The sequence below is a fragment of the Macrosteles quadrilineatus genome, unplaced genomic scaffold (assembly GCF_028750875.1).
Source record: "Macrosteles quadrilineatus isolate MER2022 unplaced genomic scaffold, UCM_ALF_1.0 Scaffold_1__1_contigs__length_201487025, whole genome shotgun sequence".
Taxonomy (NCBI): domain Eukaryota; kingdom Metazoa; phylum Arthropoda; class Insecta; order Hemiptera; family Cicadellidae; genus Macrosteles; species Macrosteles quadrilineatus.
In genome coordinates this window covers 80,553,427-80,581,381 of record NW_026542594.1, presented here as the reverse complement: position 1 = coordinate 80,581,381, position 27,955 = coordinate 80,553,427, and the positions used below count along the sequence as shown (strand labels likewise).

The 27,955-nt window shown below is 33.8% G+C and overlaps 2 protein-coding genes across 5 annotated transcripts in view; one reads left to right on the top strand and one right to left on the bottom strand.

Annotated features, from left to right (window-relative positions):
• Positions 1 to 27,955, top strand: part of LOC128983665 (E3 ubiquitin-protein ligase FANCL) — a 160,862-nt gene that overhangs the window by 128,412 nt on the left and 4,495 nt on the right. For all 4 annotated transcript variants that reach the window (XM_054403044.1, XM_054403046.1, XM_054403042.1 and 1 more), the window contains one exon: positions 16,455 to 16,530. In XM_054403044.1, coding sequence (XP_054259019.1) covers positions 16,455 to 16,484 — 30 coding nt within the window. In that variant the 3' untranslated portion in view covers positions 16,485 to 16,530. The remainder of the gene's footprint in view (positions 1 to 16,454; positions 16,531 to 27,955) is intronic.
• On the bottom strand, positions 24,370 to 26,641 carry LOC128983668 (uncharacterized). The gene is made up of 2 exons (XM_054403050.1): positions 26,093 to 26,641; positions 24,370 to 24,480 (listed from the first exon to the last, which is right to left on the bottom strand). The coding sequence occupies exons 1-2, from the start codon at positions 26,564 to 26,566 to the stop codon at positions 24,475 to 24,477; spliced, it is 480 nt and encodes a 159-aa protein (XP_054259025.1). The 5' UTR covers positions 26,567 to 26,641; the 3' UTR covers positions 24,370 to 24,474.

Here is a 27,955-nt window from a genome sequence, read left to right as displayed (position 1 = left end):
ATTATACATGCATAAAGAAAGAAATTTACTTACGGTCAGCACCATGCCCTCGGGAGGTTTGTCATGAGTGGAGAAGCCGATGAGGATGCTGATCGAAGAGATTCCACCGATTATTGGAGGGTAGGCGTTTCCCGAAGACTTCGGGGGAAGAACCGAAAATCTAAGGGGGGAAAGGAGGCTTGGAGAGGAAAAGTTTTCAGAAGTCTGGGAGAGGTCTCAAGAAGTACCACATCGAAGAAGTAACAGTCGGGAGTCCCGGATCGAGTAGGGACAGTGACTTGACAAGAAAGTCTGAAGCACCTGTTAAGATCCTGACCAGACTCAAGATCACGAGGACACAACAACCTATCTTCAAGACCAAAGGCCACCACCACACTACCACTCTTCCAAGGACCACTGCGAAAGCAACCCGAAGAAAACGACCCATGACGAGCAACTGACGACGAGAGGAAGGACTACGCCTGGATCACCCCTTATGTCTCGTGCGAGCAACCCCGGAGTCCACGCCCGCACTAGAGGAACGCCCCGGGAACCATTCAATCGTTGCCCAACTGCCTTGTCTTGTGGTATGTCGAAAATCTTCACTCATTTGGTCATAGCGTGCACAACTTAAATGTGAGGGAGAAACCCCGTAAAATACAGGGTTATTATAAATGATGGACCCATTTTTAATGCTTTATAATTTTTATAATATTAAACTTACCGCTATAAAATACGCATCAAACGAAAAAGCAACTTAAAGAGTTTATGCCTTCCAAAGACACATCATTTAACAAAACTGATCCAGCAGAACTGTAGATTTATTTGTACAAAGTTATAAAGTAATCTCCAACTTTTTTTACCACTAGAAATTTGGAGGTTACTTGACTTTTTTGCAAATAACTTTTAAATGGTGAGGAAATCGACCAAAGTGGAAGGTAATATTCCGAAAGAGAATAAAATTTCCTACAATCTACTATTATGCATTTTTTGAAAATACTCAAGAAAGGTACCAAAAATTGCCTCAAAATGAAAAAAAAAAAAATTGAAAATCCCCATCTTCAATGTAGACAATAAACATAGCAAACATTAAATCTCACACTTTTTTATTTTAAGCCAAATTTAGGCTACATTTATTGAGTATTTTCAAGATATGCCTAATAGTAGATTGTAGGAAATTTTATTCTCTTTCGGAATATTACCTTCCACTTTGGTCGATTTCCTCACCATTTAAAAGTTATTTGCAAAAACGTCAAGTAACCTCCAAATTTCTAGTGGTAAAAAAAGTTGGAGATTACTTTTTAACTTTGTACAATTAAATCTAAAGTTCTGCTGGATCGATTTTGTTAAATGATGTGTCTTTGGAAGGCATAAACTCTTTGAGTTGCTTTTTCGTTTGATGCATATTTTATAGCGGTAAGTTTAATATTATAAAAATTATAAAGCATTAAAAATGGGTCCATCATTTGTAATAACCCTGTATAACAATATATATATATATATATTTATAAATAAGATGAATAAACTACAGTATAAGAAAATATAAAGTAAATATATATTTATAAATAAAGTTAATAAAGTAGAGTAACTTAAAACTCTAAATTAATACTTTAACTAACCCTTAGTAAACAAAAAGGGAATCTAGGGCCATTTAAAAGTGTAAATAGAACAGAATTTGATACTAATCGAAGTAAATAAACCTATCAGTTAGGACATGAACATGGATAAATATTGTAATACGGATCATTTATAATGTTTGTAAATAATTGAAAATTTAGGGGTGTAAACTCGTAAAATACGTAAACACGTATTTTAAATGTTTGTTTGATTAAAATATATCATCAGAAGGATGACCTCAATTGTATGTAAATATTGGTTTTGATTTAGGTTATTACATTGTGTACAGGGCCATACATGGGAAAAAGATGCAATTTTTGATTGAGATATGGCACTTTCAGTGGTCATAGGCTCATAGCTGATACCAAAAGGGAACTTTTCAGATAGGGAGCCAATTCAAATTCCGTGTAGGACACCAAAATGGCGGCCATTAAAGATGGCTGCCATATGCCCACGTACTGTTGCACAATATTTATTGTATCTCAGCTTCTAATGGTCTGATTTCAATAATTCTTTTTTATATTAAAGCTGTTTTGTAGAGGAAACTTTTTTATATTTGACATTTAACTATTAAAAACCTAATCATTCAGCAGACTCTTTATAAAAACTAAAAAAATAATATTTTATGAAAGTTTTGGTTTAAGTAACATTATAGTTGTGCTAAAAATAATCTGATTTTTATGAAATTTTGTATGAACGCGTAAACCTACATTTATTCAAAACAAGTTTGTGAACCAGCATGATCGGACCATAAAATGGGGATTTATGGAGGAGTTTTATGGGATAAAAACCATTTTTTACTATTTTCGAATCTAAACACATAAAATTTTGCAGTTTCTTTCTAAACCATTATTTTGTAGAGCTTGTAAAAAATAAATAAATTAGTACTAGAGGTCGTCCAGTGGTCGAAACTCAACCAAAAATATGTAATGTACAGACTTCTCTATGTTCACCCCACACTGTAAATAAAACATGTGATTGGAGTTTCTTACATTTGTTTTGATTTTCTGTTTATATTTTGTTGTTATTTCGTCACCAGCATGGCAACCCATAAGATCCATGTTAATTTTTTCAAATTTTTAAACTAATTTTTTGTGCTTATTTTTTAGCCTATTTTAATTTATAAAGGGATTCTGTACACCTACAGGAAAATATCTTTCCACTAGTGTGCGTATATTTTCTCTGCGATGAAAAATACATGAGCTGAAAAATTTTTTTTTAAGAAACATGCTTGCCTATTAATATATAGATACTGAAGCGCTGTTGTGTGCTTAACGGTTACAGAGAAAATTAAAAACAAGCATAAATTAAAAATTCCTATGTTATTCTTATGGAGTAAATGAAAACTGTTGTAGTTTACTCGTTTTTGTTGATTAAATTTGTCAAATTTAGTTATTTCATCCTATGCTATTTACATTTGGTCAAAAAACACTATTTACCTTACACGTAACAGCAAATCTAAGCACTTGTTAAACCTAATGTTATTTTTAAATTTGGAATAAATAAGTCTAATATTTTTATGGATATATTTTAGTAAAAATGTAATCAGGCAAGTTGAAATTCACTTGTCTGCAGATTCTTGTATTTGAGTTTTAATAATTGTTGTTTTAAAGTGTTATAGTTTAAGTAGGTGTTTATAATGTGAGATGAAAACAAATCACATCTGGGCCCTGTTTCATAAAGATACTAGTCTAGTAAATACTAGTCCCGTATTTACCTGTCCTACTAATTTGTGTTTCATAAACGTTTTTATACCGCTAGTAAATACTAGTGTATTTTACTAGTCGCGTGACCAAAACTACTAGTCACGTGACCAACTTTACAAGGTAAACTTTCAAAACAAATTTCTAACCTCAATCACGGGTTTTCAAACCCTTTATAAAGGGTTTTAACTTTGTTTTCATTTGATAAAAAAAGTAAATAGTTGTAGAAACGCAGTGTTTTCTTTTAATTAATAAATATATAGACACATAAGTAAAACAATCACACATTATTTATCAAACCGCTATTATTTATGTTCATCAATGAGCCCGCCGTCGCTGCAATCAACACGGTGATTGTAGGCCTAGTTGCGGCGCTCAACTGTTGGGTGGAAGTTGATCTGTGTCTGCCGCATTCGCTGTGATTTGTATAGTTTTTGTTTTATTCTGACATATAAAATTAAGCTTGCTATGAGTAAAGAAAAGAAGGCTCAAATTTTGAATGTAATTAAATCGTCTAAGGATATTTTGTTAGGAACGTTTTCAAGTACACTAACCTATGTTTTCAAATATTCAAATGCATAAGAATATTTGGGTTAAAAACCATTCTGTGATATCCTAATTTTGAGTCTACAAACCTTGAATAATAAGCCTAAACGTTTATTGATGTAACAAATAATTGCAACGCCGTTACAAGCAATGGAGAAGTAGGTTTTCAAGTATAGTAAAACATGGCATATGCGCTATTGCAGGGCGTAGCTCAGAGGTAAAGTTTCGCTTCTCATATGTGGTGGGTCCCTGGTTCAAATCCGCACCACTCACTATACTTTAGTTCCATTAATGAAACTTTTACATGTTTTGCATTTAAATAACAGCTCTAATCAACATCTAATTTTTTTATTACTTTGAATAACAAATTCAGAATACCAAAATGGATTAAAAATAATGTTTTTATGATAAGCAGTTCAGTCCAACGCCCACAAATCAAATATTGGCCTACAAAATTGTTAGTACATCACAGGGTTTTAGCTATTTAGGGAAACAAATGAAATAAACCCTAAATATGGTTTGTATTCTAAACTTATCTTAAACAATAATAATTTGAGGACAGAGGTTTTAAAGCATGAGGTTTAATGGTACATAAGTTAAATGATTAATATAGGGTTACAAAAATTGTTCAGGGGTGGGGATTCGTGCTGGCCGAATCAAAAGATTTCAAATTTAAATTTTCAATAAGTAAGTTATGGTAAGTTTTGAATTAAATAATCTTTTAGAAACAATGAGTTAAATAGGAAGGATTTTGATTTTAATTAAGAGAGGTAAATTGGGTCCAAATGGATGCTTGAAGAGTCTAGTCTGAGTCAATAACTTAATAAAAATGGAATGTTCTCACCAATCTTCTGTAATAATAATTTTCTTCTTAGTTTAAAGGCTTAAATTCTTCTTTCTTCGGTTAACTTAATTTGGATATTTTGCCAATACTTTACTTTATATTTTCATAATTTATTTCACAACTAATATAGTTTCTATGTGCTCTTCTTGAATAGCTAAACTGCACTCTCCTTTTCATTGTTGTAAATCATATCAAGTTATGGGGTTCACATAAATAAAAACATGGTTGAATTTTATTAATAATCTTGAACCCAGATGGATGGTGTTCTGATTGGAGGATTTGTTTTTGAATAATAATTTTGGATAAGCCAATGAATAAATTTTGATAGTAAATTATATATATGTTGAGACAATATGGTTTTAATAATATTAACAATGGACATGGATAAATATTGAAAATATAACAAGATTGAGTTTGAAAATAAAATAAGGACTATAATTATAAACATTGAATTTTGAGTCATTACAATATCCCCTCAGAAAATATGTAATTAAATTTTTAATGACATATTTTCGCTAAATGACGAAAAATATATTTAACTTTATACAACAAATAACAAATATTGAGATGAAATTGAGTTGAAACAAAAATCTAACAAACTTAACATTAAGGTTTAACTAGAACAAATTTCAGTTGGAATGAACATAACAATAAAATAATTCTAAAATAGCAAAATGATTACTATCCCCTCCTATCCTCTACAAACATTAAAAAACATAACATTAATTTAAGTGGTTAAAACAATTTTTTTTATTTTTTACATAATAAATGAATGGAGTGATGAACAAATGTTGAAATATGAAATGAACATGAGACATATAAGAGATGTATGATTCTTATAGGTACCATGGAGTACATTAAATGAATAGTTGTTTGTGATTGCTTGATGATAACCTCTTATAACTAAATACATTAAATTTGTGATTATGACTATAGTTTAACTATTGGGACAGAGGTAACTGGGAAATTGGCTTGTTAACTCACTGCTTGTGTGGGTATGATTTAAAATTCTTCCTTTTTACCACAATGTTTACTGGGTTAAGCGCACATTACAGTTTATCTTCTATCTTCGGTTGTGGTGTGTAGATCGGTTCCATGTATTTCTTCATGGAGGATATATGATAGGGTCCATATAATTTATCATTGTAGAGATCACTTATGTGGTATGTTGATGGTCCAAGTATTGGGGAAATCGGTTTGAAGGTCTTCATGTAATTGTGGGTCTGTGGTTCTTTCTTGGGTAAGTGATATTCTTTGTACATTGTAAAATAGTTTTCTTCATTATTATAGTAGTTATCATATGGCCTTTGGCAATTGCCTATATCTATTTGACATACTTGTCCCATTTTAATACTCATATCACATTTTAGATTAATATCAGTATCATTAATTGTTAAGCTTAATTTATTTTCATTAGAATCTATCTTTAGTCGGAGTTCTGTTAATGTGTCCATACCAAATATCACAGGTTTAAATTAGGTATGATAAGAAATTGAAGCCAGATGGTCTGATGTTCAATGGTTACAGGGGCATAAATGATTCTTGCAACACGTTTTGATTTTTCACCAGTAGCTGTAGTTATTGTCGTATTAGACAAAGGAAGTTCTTCAAATGGTTGAATTATTTTTTGATTCTCTTTGAAACATTGTTCGGAAATACATGTTATTGTAGAACCAGTATCGATTAATGCTTTTGTTGGGAGATTATTGATTCTAATATCTATTTCAGGGCATTTAACTGGTTTGGATACAGGAAATTTATTATTTTCGGTGGGTTCATTTAATAAAAAATCTTGATCACACATTATATTATTTATCGAAAAATTGTTAGGGTTATTTAAAGAATTATTTTCGAGGATATTTGCTGTTGATATCGCTGTAGTTGTTATGATGTTGGTAGTTGATGGTCCTCGGCTTACATCTACAGCGACGGGTCGTTTCCCTGGCTGGTGTATGAGGGGTTGAAATTTGTTGGAGATCTTTGTTGTGTTGCTGTGTCATGTGGACTGTCTTGACTTATCATGGCACATACTTGTTTTTGCTCATTTGTAGGATATGGTTTGCTGTTATTGTAATAGTATTGATTAGGCCTTTGGTGGTATCGGTTTTGATCAGTGAGCGTATTGGTATAAGGATGCTGTCTGTGGTTTTGATTGTAGTTTTTGCGAGGATCATGTCTGAAACGGTTGTATGGCTGATATTGGTGTTCTCTAGGTTCTTGATGTTCTTGGTGTGGTGTCCGTATAGCATAAGATGATGTTTTTGGTTGATAGGCCCGATGGTTAATATCAGAGCTATATGGTGGAGTCTTGTTACGATGTGTAGGACTATTTGGTCGGTGATCCATATTATGGTAGTTCGCAGGTTTGCTCCTTTTGGGTCCATCTCGGATATCTTCTTTTTGCAGAAGTCTTTCGAATGCTCGAATTGTTGTCACGTTCTGTACTTGAATGCTATCTTGGATGAGTTGATCAAATCGTTCGCTTAACAGGATCACTATTTCCTCTTCAGTCATTTGTGGTGTAATAGACTGTAGCAATAGGACTCTCTCAGTAAAATATTCAGTTCTGTTGAGCGTTCCATTAGGTTTGTAATGTTCGGCTTCAATCTTGCTACGTACTCCTCTTTGTACTTCACGGCTCCAGTATTTCATGGTGAATTCTTCGGAGAATCTTTCCCAACTGTTAATGTCTGCCTTAACCAGTTGAAGCCATCTGGACGCTGGTCCTTCAAAACTGACGTCGAGCAGATCTTTCAGAATTTCAACAGGGTCGTTATTAGGATTTCTTTCTATCCTTTTGGCGTAGAACCGTTTAAGTTTTTGTAGATATTCATTTGGATTTATAGTTCTTCCATTGAATTTAGGGATTTGTCTTTCCATTGGGTCAGATCCCGAACATATGATTTGAATAGGATTGTCGTTCCGGATTGGTGAATGATGTTTCAGTTTTAGTGACTGTACTTCACTTTCACATTTGTTTAGAGTTTCAGTAATAGTTTTAATTTTGTTTTGTTGTTCTTGGATAAGATTATTTTGTATGTGTAATTTAGGAACAATTTCATTGTGGATGGATTGTGCATAATATTTAGCAATATTTTCACTGTCGGTTTTTGTTTGTAGCACTAATGCTTTCATATTTTGTTCTAACTTTTGTTCTTGTTGTTCCAAGTTATTAGTTACAAATGTCTGGATATTTATTTTTGATTCGTCAATTTGATTTGTGATTTGAAATTGAAATTCTTTGTTTTCTTGATTTTGGGACTGTTGGTTAGCTTTTAGGACATTTAATTCCTGGCGAAATTCACTTTGTGTTGTTCTAATGTCATTTATTTGTTCTGTTAGAATTTTTTGACATGATTTTATCTCACGGTTTAGCTCTATTCGGGTCTGATCTAATTTTTGGTTTAGTTGTGTGTTGGTTTGATCAAGTTTAGTGTTAAACTGTTCTATAAAATTAAATATTTTGTTCAAATCCGGTTGTTCAGTAGTTTGCGTAGCTTTAACTTCAGGTGGTTGAGAAGTTGCGTGTGTGAACGTTGGTATTACGTCATTGGGACGGTTTTCAATGGTCGGAGACTCGGTCTCTAACAGCTGGAAACTTGCTTCGGGCGTCTTCGTTAACCCTCGGATGATTCCGTGTGTCGATGTGGTTCTAATATCAGCTGACTGTGAATGTGTGCTTTGATTGGCTGCGGGTCTTTGGTGTACTTCAATAATCTCGGCCCGGTCCGTTGATTCTGATTGGTCGCTCTCGTTCCGGTTCAAATCTTCGACACTGGGTCCACTGGGATTGAAACGTTCCGAACCCGAACCGGTGTTAGATTCATCTTGGCCTTCTACATAGGTTAGGTTTTCCATTTCTTCTGTTGACAGATTTGACGATTCGTCTGATTCGTGTTGTTGAAATAATAATGCAGGATAACGTCTTGGTTGTCTCAAATTATAGTGATTATCGTTATCGTTGTTAGCCATTTTGTTTACGACGATGTAAGGGAACAGGGATATTATAGGACAAGTTGGGTATCGTTATAACAATAATGAGCTAGGCCTAAGCTTTACGACATGAAATAAATCTGTTTTACCTTATAGTAGCCTATTTATTTTTAGAATTACAAGTCGTTTAGTTAGTACCTAATATTGGTGGGACATAAGTTGTGGGAAATCGGGATTCTTAATCCTACCTAACTTCTTAAGAGTAGGCCTAACATACGTAAGTAGCCTATTAGCCTATTGGTATTTATTAGCCTATTTTAGATTGTCTCAACATACGATTATGAAATCTTTTGATTCAAGCCTATTACGTTGGGCGCCATTGAAATAAACCCTAAATATGGTTTGTATTCTAAACTTATCTTAAACAATAATAATTTGAGGACAGAGGTTTTAAAGCATGAGGTTTAATGGTACATAAGTTAAATGATTAATATAGGGTTACAAAAATTGTTCAGGGGTGGGGATTCGTGCTGGCCGAATCAAAAGATTTCAAATTTAAATTTTCAATAAGTAAGTTATGGTAAGTTTTGAATTAAATAATCTTTTAGAAACAATGAGTTAAATAGGAAGGATTTTGATTTTAATTAAGAGAGGTAAATTGGGTCCAAATGGATGCTTGAAGAGTCTAGTCTGAGTCAATAACTTAATAAAAATGGAATGTTCTCACCAATCTTCTGTAATAATAATTTTCTTCTTAGTTTAAAGGCTTAAATTCTTCTTTCTTCGGTTAACTTAATTTGGATATTTTGCCAATACTTTACTTTATATTTTCATAATTTATTTCACAACTAATATAGTTTCTATGTGCTCTTCTTGAATAGCTAAACTGCACTCTCCTTTTCATTGTTGTAAATCATATCAAGTTATGGGGTTCACATAAATAAAAACATGGTTGAATTTTATTAATAATCTTGAACCCAGATGGATGGTGTTCTGATTGGAGGATTTGTTTTTGAATAATAATTTTGGATAAGCCAATGAATAAATTTTGATAGTAAATTATATATATGTTGAGACAATATGGTTTTAATAATATTAACAATGGACATGGATAAATATTGAAAATATAACAAGATTGAGTTTGAAAATAAAATAAGGACTATAATTATAAACATTGAATTTTGAGTCATTACACAAATAATAAGCACCTAAAAAAATACAATGCAACTCCTGTTTAAAATTGTCTTACTATTATTTCCTATTAAAATGTCTTTAAATAAAACCGAGAGCCTTGGGTGTAAAATAATCTGATTAATGTTGCAATGTTGGATACATTTTTGTACATCTTTTTATGCAATACGGTATGCGGTTTTAATTTGGTTTCTCTCAAACTCAAAGCTTAAAAATCTTTTCTCTGTGATAGCTAAATAGTTGATATAACCATGAAATTTAACTCAAGTAAAATTAGACTAAAATTTCACAGAAATTGATAACTTATAATTATAATTAATTCTAATAGGGCGATTGTACATACATTATAAAATTCAATTTCACTCTTTTTGTACTACGCCACATTTATTGATTGTAATTTATATCTAATAATAATTATCATTTTAGCACTCATAGATCTATTTTTATCTTAAATTGCAAACGTGAGCCAATTCGCACTTGCAAAAAGAACTTAATAATTCATTTTTTTAAAATGATGTGAGTAATGAAATAACTCTCTTTCCAAAAATACTAGTCTACTTCAAATAATACGGGTGTAGAGAGGTTGTTAGAAAATGGCAAGTATTTACCAGTGTAATTTACAAGAGTAAAACTTTATGAAACACATTGCTGTCTACACTAGTAAAAACCACTAGTAATACTAGTTCCTACACTAGTAGGTTTTTGAAACGTAGACTTGTAAAATACACTAGTATTACTAGTCCATGGACTAGTAAATACTAGACTAGTAGTTTTATGAAACAGGGCCCAGGTAAACAATCAGTGCATCAACACGTTATCAGCTAGTGGCTAGAGACAGCAAAAAAGCGAAATACCAAAATGATCATAAATTAAGCAATTGGACTATTGACATTTCTAACAAAATGAAACAAATGGTATCAAATAAAAATACCCCCGCCACAGCAAACCTGCAGAATAAGCGAATTTCAACTTGCCTGACTACATTTTATTAGACATTTTATTACAATATTAGACTTATTTAGGCTATTCCAAATTTAAAAATAACATTAGGTTTAACCAACACTACTAATGCTTAGAAAGCTTAGATTTGCTGTTAAGTAGTGTTTTTTTACCAAACGTTAATAGCATAGGATGAAATAAATAAACTTGACAAATTGAATCAACAAAAATAAGTTAACTACAACAGTTTTCATTTACTGCAAAAGAATAACATGGGAATTTTTAATTTACGCTTGTATATAATTTTCTTTGTAACCGTTAGTCATACAACAGCGCTTCAGTATACTAATTTATTTCTTTTTTAAGCTCTACAAAATAATAGTTTAGGAAGAAACTGCAAAATTGTATGTGTTTAGGTTCGAAAATAGTATTACCCCTGCCGCAGCAAACCTGCAGACTAAGCGAATTTCAACTTGTCTGATTACATTGTTACTCAAATATTTCCATAAATAAGACATATTTATTTCCAATTTAAATAACATTAGATTTAACGAGTGCTTAGGTTTGCTGCTACGGGGAAGGTAAAAAGTGTTTTTTCACCATACGTCAATTGTATAGGATGAAAAAAAATTTGCCAAATTTTATTAACATTTATCCATAAACTAGTAAGTAAACTTAAACAGTTTAAATTTATCCATAAGAATAACATGAGAATTTTAAATTACACTATTTTTTAATTTCTCCGTGATCGTTAGGCATACAACAGCGCTTCAATATACTAATTTTTTTTTTTTAAGCACAAAAGGGTTTGAAAAGAAATTGCAAAATTTTTTGTTTTTAGGGTCAAAAACGGGAAAACCCCATAAAATCCTCCATAAATCTCCGTTCCCATGGTCCAATTATGCTGGTTCGCGAACTCGTTTGAAAAAAGTTTACGTGTTTATACCAAATTTCATAAAAATCAGATTATTTTTAGCACAACTATAATGTTACTTACCAAAACTTTCATAAAATATTATTTTTTTAGTTTTTATAAAGATTCTGCAGAATGATTAGGTTTTATAGTTAAATGTCAAATATAAAAAAAGTTTCCTCTACAAAACAGCTTTAATATAAAAAAAGAATTATTGAAATCAGACCATTAGAAGTTGAGATACAATAAATATTGTGCAACAGTACGTGGGCATATGGCAGCCATCTTTAATGGCCGCCATTTTGGTGTCCTACACGGAATTTGAAGTGGCTCCCTATCTGAAAAGTTCCCTTTTGGTATCAGCTATGACCACTGAAAGTGCCATATCTCAATCAAAAAGTGCAGCTTTTTTTGTGTACACACCGTACTATTAGAATGTTTTAAGTGTTTACGATTTATATAACTAATAAAATATTTAAGTGTCAAGCGAAATATTTCATTTCATATCATTTGTATAAAGAAACAGATTATAAAAATGTTCAATTATATTATTTCAATTTATTTAACATTTTGCGATTCTCAATTATTATAATATCACTGTGTAACAATTCTCTTTATTTTATGTACTTATCAATAATGTGCACATTTAGTTAGATTTATTAAATCATAATATTATATTGGCACTGGTGTTCACTTTTTCCACGATCCTAGAGGTCCTCCATCTAGCGAGTACTCTACCCTAAGCTAAGTTCTTCCCCCCCCCCCCCTTTGAAGTAATTTTGTTTGGTAAAGAATTTAGTAAGTTTTCTTTTACCTCTACAGAGGAGTAGAGGCCAGAGAGCTTTACAAACTGTTAATCCTTTTTATTTATTTTATATTTACTTTTTAAAATTTGTATTTTAGATCAAAGTCTTAGGGTAGTTGCTTGAACTTCTCTTCTAATCAGGGAAGTCCCATCTTTAATAAAGATGTAGAAGACTTATGAGTTCATTGTGAGGCAAGTAAATCTGGTCTCAGGATCAATGAAAAACACCTATTTACCTCAACTATTTTATTACATATCAATGCCATATATATAAATAAAATGTCCATTACAAACTACACCCTAGCACCATCAATCGATAGTTTTTTAATCAGTCCCAGTACTGGTTTTTACAGTTCCTTTAAAAAAAGTTTATCTTGAATAAGTCACAAATTTGTTATTTGCTGGAAGTGTTTAAATTAAATAACTAGGTTACTTATCAGTTTTGCTGGTGTTGAAGACCTGCTATGGCTGTCTGGCAGTTATAGGTCTAATACAAGATTCACTCCGAGTCACTCATACTTATTTTAACTTTTCGCATATTTATTTAACTGTCACTTCTACTTTAAACAATTAATTTTTTATACATACTGTTCAAAATTTGTCATTTTCTACATTCACACGAGGCAAGAGGTTTGATCCGAGAGACCTGCTTAGGTCATCCCTGCACGAATGGTTTCTGTAGAGTGCTCTTCTAGATTTCCGTTGTAATTTCCTTGTTCTTCATGAAAGAATGCAAATTGCTTCAATTTTAAGTTATTATTACAAAATTTGCACCATAGCTAGACATTTTCTCACAGGTCTTTGGTTGGTTAGTAAACTTTTATATAGGCTAGATAGGTTTGAGTAAAAATTCTTTTTGTAGGCCTATTTATTTTAGCCTATTTATTATTATAATAGCGCCATACATTTATTTTTTGTTATGTCAGTTACATGTTTTTATTGATGTTTTTCAACCCTTTTTTAATTGGAAACCATCCAAACCTTTCTAATGATATGAGAATACTAAGTCCGAGATGTTAACCGTTAGCCTAGCGACACATCCAGTTGATTTTTTATAGGTAATGTTAAGAAATCTCCGTATTTAACCTTATTTAAACCCAATATAGACCCAGTAATAGGTGGAGTAGACTGCCATATGTGATTTGGATATGTTTATGTGTTCAATGTTCATTATGAAGCAATTTTTAAGCTAAGATGTTGTGTTGATTCAATAAAAACCTAATTTAAGTTTAGTTCCAGGGATTCAGTTAAAGCACCTAAAAAGTAGATTTGATTTTACTACATCAAGTAGAATTTCAGCAATAATGTACCAAATAAAACACATCTTAAAAAAATATATATTTGAAAAAGTAGCTAAAATTTTAGCTATATTAGCTACATTTCATTGTAGCTGTAGTTGTAGCTAGCTACTTTTTTGGACATGTAGCTGTCGCTGTAGCTAAGCTACTTTTTTTTAAATAGCTAGCTGCATTTTAAATGTAGCTTCCCCAACACTGGTGGCTAGTAATAGATAATTTAAACTATTGAAAAATACAACAACAATACAAAAATATACAGGGCCTGATTAAGGGTCTAGTCGCCAGTAGGCTGACGTTTTTCGCGCCCCCTCCTCCCTTCCACTACCCTCCTCTCCGCTACCACTTTCAAAATTTCAAAGAAGGAATACTAATACTGAATTCAAAATTAAAAATGGCCAAAGGCATTATACTAATATTCAGTTTATTTAAAAACAAACAAAAGAAAACTGATCATAAATAATTTATGTATGGTTTGATTAGGAATTTTTTAAATAGTAACAAATCTGTTGTTCAAGGAATGTAAAACTTTTTTATTTAATAATGTATTTATTTTACATTTTATTAAACATATGATTGTATTAAATCAAAAGTAAACCTAACCTAAAATATCGAAAAAACCAAACAATAATATGCGTACTTTCTAAATTAACTCTGTTAATCACCTAGGCCTAAACCAATTTTATTAGGACATTTGGATGGAATTACTTAGTTTACAGCATTTATCTGTATTTATCTGCAACAAAAAGTATCGTTAAATGTTTTTATAAATCAATTATTACTATAAACTAGCTATAACCCATAGACTTCATAAGTATTAATAAAACTATTGATTGGTTAAGTTAAGCTGAAATAAACAAATAAGTACAGCTGAGGTATTTTTAACATTAGGTATATGGAAAGTTCCCTTTAGAAAGGAATTACGACCTTAAAGGGCAATTTATGAAATAATGAATAGTTTTGCGCAAGGTTTCTTGTCATTACGAATATTTTAAGTATATGGTTTATGGGGGTGTGACTTGTAGTTTTCTCAAAAGTTCATGGGTACTTTGGGTTTTATATATGGACTAGTGGCTTGTAGGGGCAATAGCCCCTATATTCTATAGTAATTACTTTTACAAATTATTAGTCTCATGGGTTACCCTACCTACCTTGAATTATCATTTAACTTTTTTTATTATGATATGTATAATAGTTATTACATACCTGCAAAATGCGTTTTGATGTCTGCTCTATTTAAAATACAAAATTCCAAAGGACATGTGGTGTGTTTATAATATAAACTTTCAAATCATAATACAACTAAGGAACATTTTCCAATAACATTCTTCATGACTATTAAATAAATATATATAGATTTCTTTAAATATAGACAAATTCACTTAGAAAAACACATATAGAGATAATGTCATCATCCAAATTGTAAAATGCTAATTCATCTAACAAAATCTCTCTGAAAAAACATTTGTTGTATAGTATCCATTTTGATCTGTTAGTACTATAAGGGAGTATGTTTTATCTATGGTACTATTAACATCATCCACGCTCTTTACCCATCTAAAAGCAACATAAAGTTAACCATGGGTAAACACTGAGATTTTCAAATTAATGCCAACTTTTGTGAAGGTTCGGCCTTCCGCCACAATTTCACCAAATCAAATTGCGCAATGCACTACAGTGAATGCACCCATAGTTCATTGGCCCTACGCTGTGTAATGCAATCTCACATAAAAGTGGTAATCTATACACAGGAATAACTTCATGGTTATCCGATGCTCATTTATTCTTCTTCCATTAATATCGTGCCAAATCTGGCGCCTCTAGTTCTCATTTCGAGGAACAATACCTCTGAGTGGTAGTCTTCTGACATTATACATTGTTACTGTGCAAGCCATTTAAGTTTACAGTTTTTAAGTTTTGTGGTTATATTTTTTCAATTTATATAATCACAGCTGTGTTTGCACTAAATAAAAATACATAAAATTAGATTCCCATGCTATTTAAATGTGAATTGTTTTTATTCCGTAACAACCTTTTTGTGCATAATTAAGAAAAATGAATAATTTTCCCCAAAATTTCATGCCCAGACCTTTAAAATGAGACCTCTTCCAGCTTTCTACCGCCTCCCGTTCGCTCACAATTTCATTGTAAAATTTTGGGCTTACGGAATTAGATATATAGATTATGAAAATCTGCCAAACGCACCCTTCCCCACCTCCTTCCCTATCAGGTGAATCCTTTTTTGGAATAAAACATTTTTACGCCCCCGGTCCCAACTTTAAGTCTTAGCTGTCTGGCGCCCCCCCCTAAAACACTTGGCTGACTGGCGCCCTAGGCTCCAGCCCAATTAGCCTAATGGGTAATCAGGCCCTGAAAATATAAAATAACAACTACTAATAGGCAAAACCTAATCTTGACTATTAAGCATTTTTAAATTGATTTAGAAGATAAACATAGACATCTCGTGACAAGCAGAAACATTTAATTACACTGCAATTACAGGAGTTCATTGTCAAAGATAGCCCATCGTAACTGCCTCTAAGTTGAAAAAATCTACTCATGATGTTTGACACACAGTGTCTTATCAAAGAGTTTTGTCTAACAGACTTAGTCAAAAGACAGTCGTGACTAAAGAAAAAATCTAATTGTAATTACAGCATTAATTACAATATATTAACTTTTTTTACAGAAGATCTTATGTCCTATAGCAGTCAAATAAGGAAGTAATCAAGTCATGTGGGCTCATTCGCAACTTTACCTCAAAGGTCAGTACATAATATTTTCCCTGGGCCAATAAGTGTTTTTACAAGAAGTACAGGGTGTCCACAAAGTCTTAGTCTGATAAGGAAACCGAATCGCATGAAAACGAGTGATAATAGGATAAAGATCTATTTACAGATGTAACAGACAACTTCTCAAGATTTTATAACTATGTACAAACGTAACACAACTCTAGGTGTGCGCCTCCAGTGGCCTGCTGATCTTCTATCCGTCTTTTCAGATTGTCCCAGGTTTTAGTCAGCATATCCTGGGTTACAGACGTCACAGAATTTCTGAATCGCTACCGCAGTGTGTGTAAATTAGGAACCGAGGAAGAATAGACAGTGTCCTTGACAAATCCCCACAAAATGAAATCCACGGGCGTTACATTGGGGGAACGAAGTGGCCATTTCGTCGGCCCATCACTCCCGATCCATCGTCCAGGGAAGTGGAAATTTAAAAAATCCCTCACATATTTAGCTTAATGAGGCGGTGTCTCAATGGAAAATTATTATAGGCTGCAGTTCTTCTAAATAGGGGACTACGTACAATTCCAACATATCCAAGTAAACAAACCTATTCAAATTTTCTTTTGCAAAGATAAATGGTCCAATGATTCCATCATACATTACACCAAAGATTTAGTTTTGGACTGTCCCTTTCATTTTCAACCACCTGGGATCCTGGGATTTTCAGTTCAGCAAATTCTACAATTATTGAGTCTGTTAACCTTACCACTTAAATGGAAGGTCGTCACACTGCTATAGGGGATTGGTTTTTGTAAAACAACTACACTGTGATTTCTCATGTAAATTCACCATTTCTGATTTGTTATTGTATTCAATCATAGCAGTATTGTTGTCAATCAACTGTGTTTAGGGGTTACCAATTATTTCAATAAACAAAACTTGATTAAATTCCTTTCAAAACTAGGCATATAAGTTAAGTGTGGCTTTAATGGTTTTCCAACAGCAGAGCTATTAAATCAGGCCAAGTCTTTGTGGACACCCAGTATCTTCTAAGATTTTTATTTGTTAATTTGTACCAAAGCCTTAAGCTATCTTTCAGCTTAAAGATTTTTGTTAACATATTGTATGTTGCTAAAAAATACTTTTATGTTGGATATTAGGTTATGATGTGTATTTACTGCATTTGTATGGTTATCTTGTATGTGGCCAGTCCCTAGATGCCCTGAAAACGTCCATTATTAAGGCACTCCATAAAAAAGGAGACCACCACCTCTGCGACAACTACAGACCTATAGCCGTAACATCATCTATATCCAATCCCAATGTATTTGATAAGATAATACTACTAAGACTATTGGATTTTTTTTTACCAAAAATAAAATTATTTCAGAGAAATAATATGGGTTCACAAAAAACAAAACTACTGCAGATTCAATGAGTGATCTTATTCCAAATTTAGTAAATTCATTGGATACAGGGGAATATACAATGGCATTTTTTTATCTGAGCAAAGCCTTTGATATGGTGGATCACACATTACTTCTTGATAAGATTAGAAAAGGTTCAAATATCTGATCAGTTACCATAAATGTCTCGTATTCGTGTTTGTGTCGTGTTTAAATGTTTATTTATTATTTTCGTGTAAATTATATGACGCTCTTCGTATGAAGAAAACCGTCCTTGTACAGCCTGATGATGGTGCCACACAGGCACCGAAACTAGTTGTGTTAACAACAACATTGGATTGCTTAATAGCAGGTATTTGAACCTTTTCTAATATTATTTGGCAATCCGGAGGCTAACACCTACAATTAAATTCTTGATAAGCTTTCTTGTCTTGGAGGTGGCTGCCACTGCAATGGTTTAAGTCATTCATTACAGGTCAGAAACAGTTTTTGATGATTCAAGCGGTGAATGACTCAGGGTATCTGAATACCTACCGCTCACCCCTCTGCGAGTCTGCTAATGGCGTGCCTCAGGGGCAGTCCTCGGTCCGTTGCTGTTCCTTGTCTTTGTGAATGATCTTCCATCAGTCGTTAATTCTGAAAACATTTGCTTGTTTGCTGATGATACAGTTTCTGATCAAAATTTCGATGAACTCGAACTAGAAGCCTTTTTTGCAAGTGATTTCAATGATGCTGTGGTTTGAGAACAACTCACTGAGTCTAAATGCCAGAAAAATTTAATTTATGAATTTCTCTATAAGTTAAGCTAAAAAAAAAAAAAAAAACAATTTCCTTTTGAATTGTGTTGAGCTTGAAGCAACTGATTAGGTTAAGTTCTTGGGATTGGTGCTCAAACAGAAACCTCCGCTTTTATGCCCATATTGACACATTGTGTTCTTTGGGAATCTTTCTCCTCCGCTAACTTTCTAAGTTTGCAAATTGTGATGTTCTAATAACAGCATATTATGGAGTTATTTTCCCGCACCTGATGTACGCACTGCCGGTGTGGGGGTGTGAGTGTGGGAAAACGTCTTTCCTTTTCCGACTCCAGAAGAGGACAGTCTTTGGTTTGAAAAAAAGAATATCTTGCAGGCAATACATTACTTCATCACACATTTTAACATTTCCCTCAATATACATTTTGGAAACTTTGATTCACATTAAAAAGAACCTACACCAATATCAATCTTCACCTACACCTATTCCTATTTCCTACTTAACAATTCTCATCTTAAATTGCCATCTCACTCAACGACATTTTTGAGACACTTCCATTACAACTGGCATTAAACCTTTTAATCTATTTCCTCCCTCCCTTTAGCTGGAGTCCTGTCGTATTTGAACAGTTTTAAAAGGCAAATAAAAAAAATACTCTTGGCCAAGAGTTACTACAGTGTCCGTGATTGTGTTGCTGATGGGTTTAGTTAGTTAATTTATCCATGTTTGCCTCCTGGATTGATTAATAATAATAATAATAATAGGTAAAATACCTTGTATACGTCCTCAATCCAAGTCGTCTTTTACAATGACTATAGTTTCGGGGCCAACAGCCCCATTGTCAAATTTTCTGTCTTGTTAATTACTGTTTAAGCATTGGTCACCGTTGAAGTTTACATATACACATACACTGACACACGAAACATTTATATTTACACGTAACATTGAAAAATTATACTTTTGGCCGGCCTAAACAAAAGTGATTACATCGTTGTGCGGACCGGTACACTGACTGACTGACTGATTCATGTTAGCCGATACCCTGGAGACGTTGACCTTGGCCTTGGGGGAGGGGGGTGATCAGCTGTTTGTCAGTATTTCTATTGTTCAATGAATCGATGCGATCGAACAGAATGTTGGAATTGAAAGTTAGTTTTTCGTTTAACACATCGCTTGGCGATTTTTTGAAAGCTTTATAAATTTCATAGCTTTCTAGGACGTTCATCACGGGGCCTTTATTGCATTTATGTAAAATTTCTAATCCTCCATTGGAACTTTTTATGGAATGGTTTTCTTTTTGCAGGTGTTCGGCAATCTTAGAACGCTGTGAATGCAATTTAGGTTTAGGGAGATGTTCATTAAACCTTGTTCTAAAGGAACGACCAGTTTGCCCTATGTATATGCTTAGGCAATCATTGCAGTTTATTTTATAAACACCCTGTTACCAATATTAATACGCCGATTCGTGGTCAAATGACGTTCTATCTTGCTTGAGGTATTGCATGCCAAGGTGATATTTTGTTTCCTAAGTTCATTTTTAATAGTGAAATGGAGGACATTGCCGTATTCAATTGATACGAACTTATGATCAGACTTATCAATTTCTCGTTTAACGGTTCTGGATTTCTGTTCACTGATTATTTTATCTATGATGTTACTTGGATAACCATTTGTCACTGCAATGTGTTTTAAAATGAAGTATTCGTTGTCATAATCATTTTTCGTTAACGGAACTTTCAATAGTCGGTTTACAAAACTATTGTAGGCAGCCATTTTGTGGGATTGGGGATGGTTAGAAGTGGCGTGTATCGTATGATCAGTTGCCGTGGGTTTCCTGTAAATTTTGTATTTGAAGCTGTTATTGTCTTTTAATAAGGTCAAATCTAAGAAATTAATAGAATCGTTCTGTTCGATCTCCAATGTGAATTTGAGGTTATGGGAAATATTGTTGAGATAGTTGTTGAATAAATTAAGTTGTCTTGCATTACCGTTGAATAGTACAATTGTGTCATCCACATATCTTTTGTAGAACAATATTTTGTTGGCAAATTTGTTGTTATGAGGAAATATATGTTCATTTTCGAAATGGTTCAAATAAAATATCTCGGATAGAATGCTTGATAAGGGTGAACCCATGGCCAAGCCGTCATTCTGTAGAAAGTATTTATCATCAAAAGTGAAGTAATTCTGCTCTAGGACCGTCTTAAGAAGGGTTATTACTTCATTTATGGCTTCAGGGCTAAGTTCTGAATTATGCAACAAATTATTCATGGTTATGTCGAGGGTTTCTGGAATCGGGACATTAGTATACAAATTAATAATGTCGAACGAAGCAATTGTGTGTCTGGTTTCCACTTTCATGTTTCTTGTAAAATCTATTAATTCTAGACTGTTTTTGAGGCTGTGGTTGTTGTTAAATCTTATATGAGTGCGGAGTAATTTATCCAAAACTTTAGCTAACTTGTAAGAAGGTGCAGATGTAAAATTAACTAGGGGTCTAATGGGCATACTGTCTTTGTGGATTTTTGGCAGTCCTCTTAGTACCGGTGCTCGTGGCTTAATCATTTTAAGGTGGTTGGATTTTTTGCCAACGAAGATGTGTTTGGTCCTGTTTAGGGTTGTTTTTAATATAGTCTGGAATTTGTCAGTTGGATCAGAATTAATTTCTTGGATGTCATTTTTATTTAAAAAATCAAAAACCTTCTCTTTGTAATCACTTAGTTTCAAAATTACTATTGACTGACCTTTGTCTGCTTTAGTGATGATGCATTGGTTACTAATTAATTTTTCTTTAATGCTTTTTATGATTTTAATTCCATTATCAAAACCGTTTTTATGTTTTTTGACATTCAGAGTTGATTTAATTTTCTTATCAATGACATGTCTAACATAGTTTCTTGCGTCTTCATTTGAGATTGAATTTATAGCTATTTCAGCATTTAATATTTCGGAGATAAGATTTCTGTTTTGATTTCCACTAACGATATTATGTTTTAATCCTTTGTTAAGAACGTCTGTTAATTAAGAACGTCTGTTAAGATTTAACAACAACCACAGCCTCAAAAACAGTCTAGAATTAATAGATTTTACAAGAAACATGAAAGTGGAAACCAGACACACAATTGCTTCGTTCGACATTATTAATTTGTATACTAATGTCCCGATTCCAGAAACCCTCGACATAACCATGAATAATTTGTTGCATAATTCAGAACTTAGCCCTGAAGCCATAAATGAAGTAATAACCCTTCTTAAGACGGTCCTAGAGCAGAATTACTTCACTTTTGATGATAAATACTTTCTACAGAATGACGGCTTGGCCATGGGTTCACCCTTATCAAGCATTCTATCCGAGATATTTTATTTGAACCATTTCGAAAATGAACATATATTTCCTCATAACAACAAATTTGCCAACAAAATATTGTTCTACAAAAGATATGTGGATGACACAATTGTACTATTCAACGGTAATGCAAGACAACTTAATTTATTCAACAACTATCTCAACAATATTTCCCATAACCTCAAATTCACATTGGAGATCGAACAGAACGATTCTATTAATTTCTTAAATTTTACCTTATTAAAAGACAATAACAGCTTCAAATACAAAATTTACAGGAAACCCACGGCAACTGATCATACGATACACGCCACTTCTAACCATCCCCAATCCCACAAAATTGCTGCCTACAATAGTTTTGTAAACCGACTATTGAAAGTTCCGTTAACGAAAAATGATTATGACAACGAATACTTCATTTTAAAAACACATTGCAGTGACAAATGGTTATCCAAGTAACATCATAGATAAAATAATCAGTAAACAGAAATCCAGAACCGTTAAACGAGAAATTGATAAGTCTGATCATAAGTTCGTATCAATTGAATACGGCAATGTCCTCCATTTCACTATTAAAAATGAACTTAGGAAACAAAATATCACCTTGGCATGCAAAACCTCAAGCAAGATAGAACGTCATTTGACCACGAATCGGCGTATTAATATTGGTAACAGGGTGTTTATAAAATAAACTGCAATGATTGCCTAAGCATATACATAGGGCAAACTGGTCGTTCCTTTAGAACAAGGTTTAATGAACATCTCCCTAAACCTAAATTGCATTCACAGCGTTCTAAGATTGCCGAACACCTGCAAAAAGAAAACCATTCCATAAAAAGTTCCAATGGAGGATTAGAAATTTTACATAAATGCAATAAAGGCCCCGTGATGAACGTCCTAGAAAGCTATGAAATTTATAAAGCTTTCAAAAAATCGCCAAGCGATGTGTTAAACGAAAAACTAACTTTCAATAGGTAAAAATTAACCGATTTTCGTCAAGTTTTACCCCCTGCTGTGCTATGTCACAAAAGCTGATAACGACATGGGCAACTAGGCAACTTGTTGAATGCGTGATGAAGGGAAACCCAAGAAATAGAAGAACAAAGAGAAAGTATAATGACGTTGTTATCTTTATACCCTTTTTACAATTGCTGTTATTGTTATTTATCTTTATGTAAGATTTTATGATTTTGTTTTATAGGTTTATAAAATAATTCTTTTTAACCACGGGAATATCAATTTATAATTTATCAACGTGTTTCTCCTGAAACAGCAATACTGGATGTATAATAAAGGTCAATGACCTAAAATATCTTGATTGTGCAATATTGTATTTTGATGTTGAAATTAAAATCATGACAAAAGTTTGTATATTTCCCCTGGTCCCTATCATTTAATCATTTAATATACACAATCAATACTAAATAATCGTGGTTAGTTCTAATTTTATTTTTGATTATTCAAAGTTTCTACACATTAAGACAATCCAAAGTCAAACCGGGCAATGAATACTCGAAAAACAACGTATCTTGTCCTATGATTGGAATACCACTCGCCGGTCCTTTAGATTTAGGGAAGTAGTGCAAGTCTATATATAGCTTCAAGGTCGTACCCACCCCTTCCCCCCTCACGGCCTACTCGACTCACTGTTGCTACCCGTTACCCGGGCTCCTTTCGAGGTCATTGCCCAACCCCTCCCCTCCCTTCTATAGTGTTGCCTTTCTGTTGTTTCTATTCTGACTTTTTTCGGGAAACATTAAATCTATTGTTTACGTAACAGCACATAAGTAGGCTAGATTTTTATGATTTAAAACAGTACTGTAAAAAAAACTATTACGCATAGCGCCCCTAGTATCAGGAGACAAGCACGAGTTGACCATGGAAGTTCTTTTCTGCTTTATGTATGTTCGTTCCAGACGAATCTAATCGTAAAGCAAAACAGCTGATAACGTTCCAGACGAATCTAATCATAAAGCAAAACAGCTGATAACGACTAAACTAGACATCGTTATTGCATCATACGGCTTCTTTGTCAAATGATTCAAAATGATTCAAATGATTTATTTGGCCATTCAGTTCATATACAGGACAATAGGCTACGTCAATACAATAAATAATAAATAACATGCCAAGCTTCTTCTAGCATTCTTGACTGACAAAATTAAATTAAAAGCTGAAAAAAAACACATGCAGGATCTCAAAAACATGCAAAGCAGTGCATGCAACTAAAAATACAAATAAAATGAAAACCACATGCTGCAAGCCATGCAAGGCAGAGAAAAATAAATAAATTTACATTTTTGTAATACCTCTACTGGACTACTGTGGGTTCAACCCAATAGTAACAAGCTGTGCATTCCAAAAACTCTTTAATGGAATAGAATGGATTGGCAAGCATCCAAGCTTTTAGTGTGGTCGCAAACTTGTTCGGTAAGAGTTGTCTTACAGTTATGGGTAAGGCATTGTAGAACCTTATTCCTGCAACAGGAAAGCAGTTGAGAGTTAAATCTAGTCTAACTCTATCTCTAAAAATATTTTCATTGTTCCTAGTGCTATAATGATGAACATTATTAACCAATGGAAAAGCTGATTCATTGTTCTTAATCTCTAACAGGCATTGGTAAATAAATACATTGTGTACAGGCATTATACCATGCTGAACAAACAGAGGTTTACAATGCTCAAGCTGATGGACTCCACACAAGACCCTGACAGCTTTCTTCTGTAGTTTGAGTACTTTTTGCACTCCAGGGGAGTGACCCCAGAGCCTAGTGCCATACAGAATGTGAGCATGGAAAAAAGCAAAGTACGCAAGTCGAACAAATTCAAATGGCATGTCAGCCTTCAACCGTCTGAGCAAATGGATTACACGACTTAGCTTACCACACAGGATTTCAATATGATCGTTCCAATCAAGCTGAGGGTCAAGGGTGAAGCCCAGCAGCTTTACAGTGTTTTCTTCCCTCAGTTCCCTAGAAAGACTGAAAGTGATGTTTTGAGTTTTGGCTTGGTTCAGGCATAATTTATTGTTGCGAAACCAGATAGAAGCTACATCTAATAATTCCTGCACAGCAACTTTAGATACAGAAAAATCTGAGTGACTAGAAAAGAGAGTTGTATCATCTGCATATAGCAGGACATTGCCTGCAACACTGTGATACAAGTCATTGATTGAGATTACAAAAAGGAAGGGACCCATAATAGACCCTTGCGGGACTCCATTGTTCACCATCAGAGGATTGGAAGAGTTACCATTCCAAGTCACAACTTGAGACCTCCCTTCAAGATAAGATTTAATCAATGAGAGAGCATCGCCTCGTACCCCGTACCTTTCGAGCTTTGACAACAGGAGACTATGTGACACACAGTCAAAAGCGCGGGATAGGTCACACATTACAACAGAAGTAGAATTTCTAATCTCTAGACCATTTAAGATTTCTAGAACAAGACAGTCCACAGCCTGAACGGTGGACTTTCCTTTTTGGAAGCCAAATTGAGCGGGCACAATAAGGCGATGCCTCTCAAAGTAGCTGTACAGCTGCTCTAACATGACTGCTTCAAGCACCTTACCAAAGATGGGGATGATAGATATTGGTCTGTAACTTACAGTACTGTCCTTTGGTCCCTTTTTGTACACAGGTACAGTCCTACTAATCTTCAGAGCCTCAGGAAAGACTCCTTCTCTCAGAGATTTATTTACAATATCTACAATGATTGGCGCAACTACATAGATACATCTTTTTAAAAGCTCAACAGACATGTTATAAAAATCTTGACTCTTAGAGGATTTAAAGCTACTGACTACTCTAAGCAGCTTATCAACAGTAACAGGTGTCCATGAAAAATTAGTGGGAACAAATGGAACAGAATTAAGGCAATCATAAGGAACAGATGGATCAGGTTTACAAGAGAGGATTAATTCATCAACAGACTCAAGAAAATATGAATTAAACTCATCAGCAGTGCAAAAGTCTTTAGCAGGAACAGTAGTGGGGGTTTTATGCCTATTGATGTAGTTCCAGGCAGCCTTGCAAGCATTTGGAGATGTAGCAATGGCAGTAGCAGTAGCAAATTGCTTCGCCTCCCTTACCTTCAAACGATAATGCTTCCTGAGATCACGAAGGTAGGGCAGCAATTGTGGGTTACTCTTGCATAAGTCACTGATACCTAGGATAAAGTTCTTAAAGGCAGAGAGTTCAGGTGTGTACCAGTTGTTTACACTGCACCCAGCATTTGCCTTGGCTGGAGGCACAGTCCTGCAGGTTTTATTTCTTAAGGGAAAACAATAGTCAAAAACTTTTCTGAAATTATCAAAGAAATAGTCAAAGGATTGTTCAGCATTAAATGATTCTATTTCAGAGAGCCACTTTACTGCCAGATCAGTCAATACACATTGAAAGTAACAGTAGTTACTTTCATTAAATTGTCTGTAAGTTACAGTTTTGACAGGATTATTTAAGTAGTCAGGTTCCTGCAGACCATGTTTGGATACACCTTCAGGTAGATCTAGTTTAAAAAAAACATGTTTGTGATCAGATATCTGATCTACACTTACATGGGCCATGTATCTCCAGCTATCAAGATTGGTAAGAACAGTGTCTAAAGGAGATAGACCACGGGTTGGTTCATTGACACTGAAGAATATATCATGGCTACGGAGAATGTTCCTGAAATCACTGGCCTCACTTGGATGGTTGAGTATATTCACATTGTGGTCAGTGCCGATTATAATATCTAACCCCAGGGAAGTTAAATAAACTAGACACATGTCAAGTAGATAAAAAAAGCGTTCAAAACTACTACTAGGCGAGTGATACATGGTGACAACAATGAGATTCAAGTTAGAGATGACTATACCTGTAAATTCTGCATGCAGTTCTTCACAGTACTCACTTAAGTCTAACAAAGAGTAGTTCCATTTAGTATTAATATAAATTGACACACCCCCCCAAGAGGTTTTTCGACAAAAACAAGATACAAGGTCAAGGCTATTGATTCTAGAGTAGTATGCAGTTTCTGCCTCTAACAACCAATGTTCAGACACACAAAGCACATCAATGTCCAGTTGACAGCAAAGTATCTCAAGTTCAGCAATTTTATTGCGTATAGATTGCACATTTATAGCACACACAAGCAGGCTACTAGCAGATTTTCCCGTACTAGGCAAGATTTCAGGCCCATAACCTAGGATTGAGTTTGACGGGGCTGCATTTTCCCTAAAAAAGTACGAGAAGGAATGTAGCTTTTAACGTTATTTTGTCTGCCTGAACGACGTTCTTCAAACTCTTTTACAAAAATTCCCTCGGGCCAAAATTCAGGTTTCAATAAGTCCTTAACAAGATTATCAGAGACGCTTACCTTGAAACTTGTATAGTCTGAAAACCTGGTAGGTAGTTTCTCACATTTGTTACAAATAACATTTTCACTTTTTAGATAGGATTCAATGTCACTACTTTCCGTATCTGAAGAACAACGACTAACAAAAACTGCCTTGGATTTTTCCGCACGCTTGAGACCACTTTTGTCAGTATTTGAACCTATAATGGGTTTAGTCTTAGTTTTAGGAAACCTAACCTCTTCTTGAGACGTCTTGGAAGTTGTAGGTCTAATTTTGTTTCTAGGCCTACTGTCAGTATTGCTAGCTAGTACTTGGGAGTAGCTTTTATTCCTATTTTCAGTGTTTCCGGCCTCCTGTCCATTCACTTTGTCATCAGATTCGGAATTTGGTAGACTTGACTCTTGACTAGGCCTAGGCTTGTCCTTTGCTGTTACGTCGTCGTCGTTGGAAACGTAGGCTATTGCTGTAATTTTGTCCAGGGAAACTAATGATGGTTATGAAGATTTAGTTTTCTGTCCAAAACGTCAAAATATGTTGTCTATCCGAAAAAGTCGGATATATAACGGATAGTATCGGATATCAAATTTAGGCTCGGTTCGGATACGGATATCCGAA

What these genes read in the sequence shown, in the direction of transcription:
- LOC128983668 (XM_054403050.1), bottom strand. Translation starts at nt 26,566, where the DNA reads ATGGCCCATGTAAGTGTAGATCAGATATCTGATCACAAACATGTTTTT.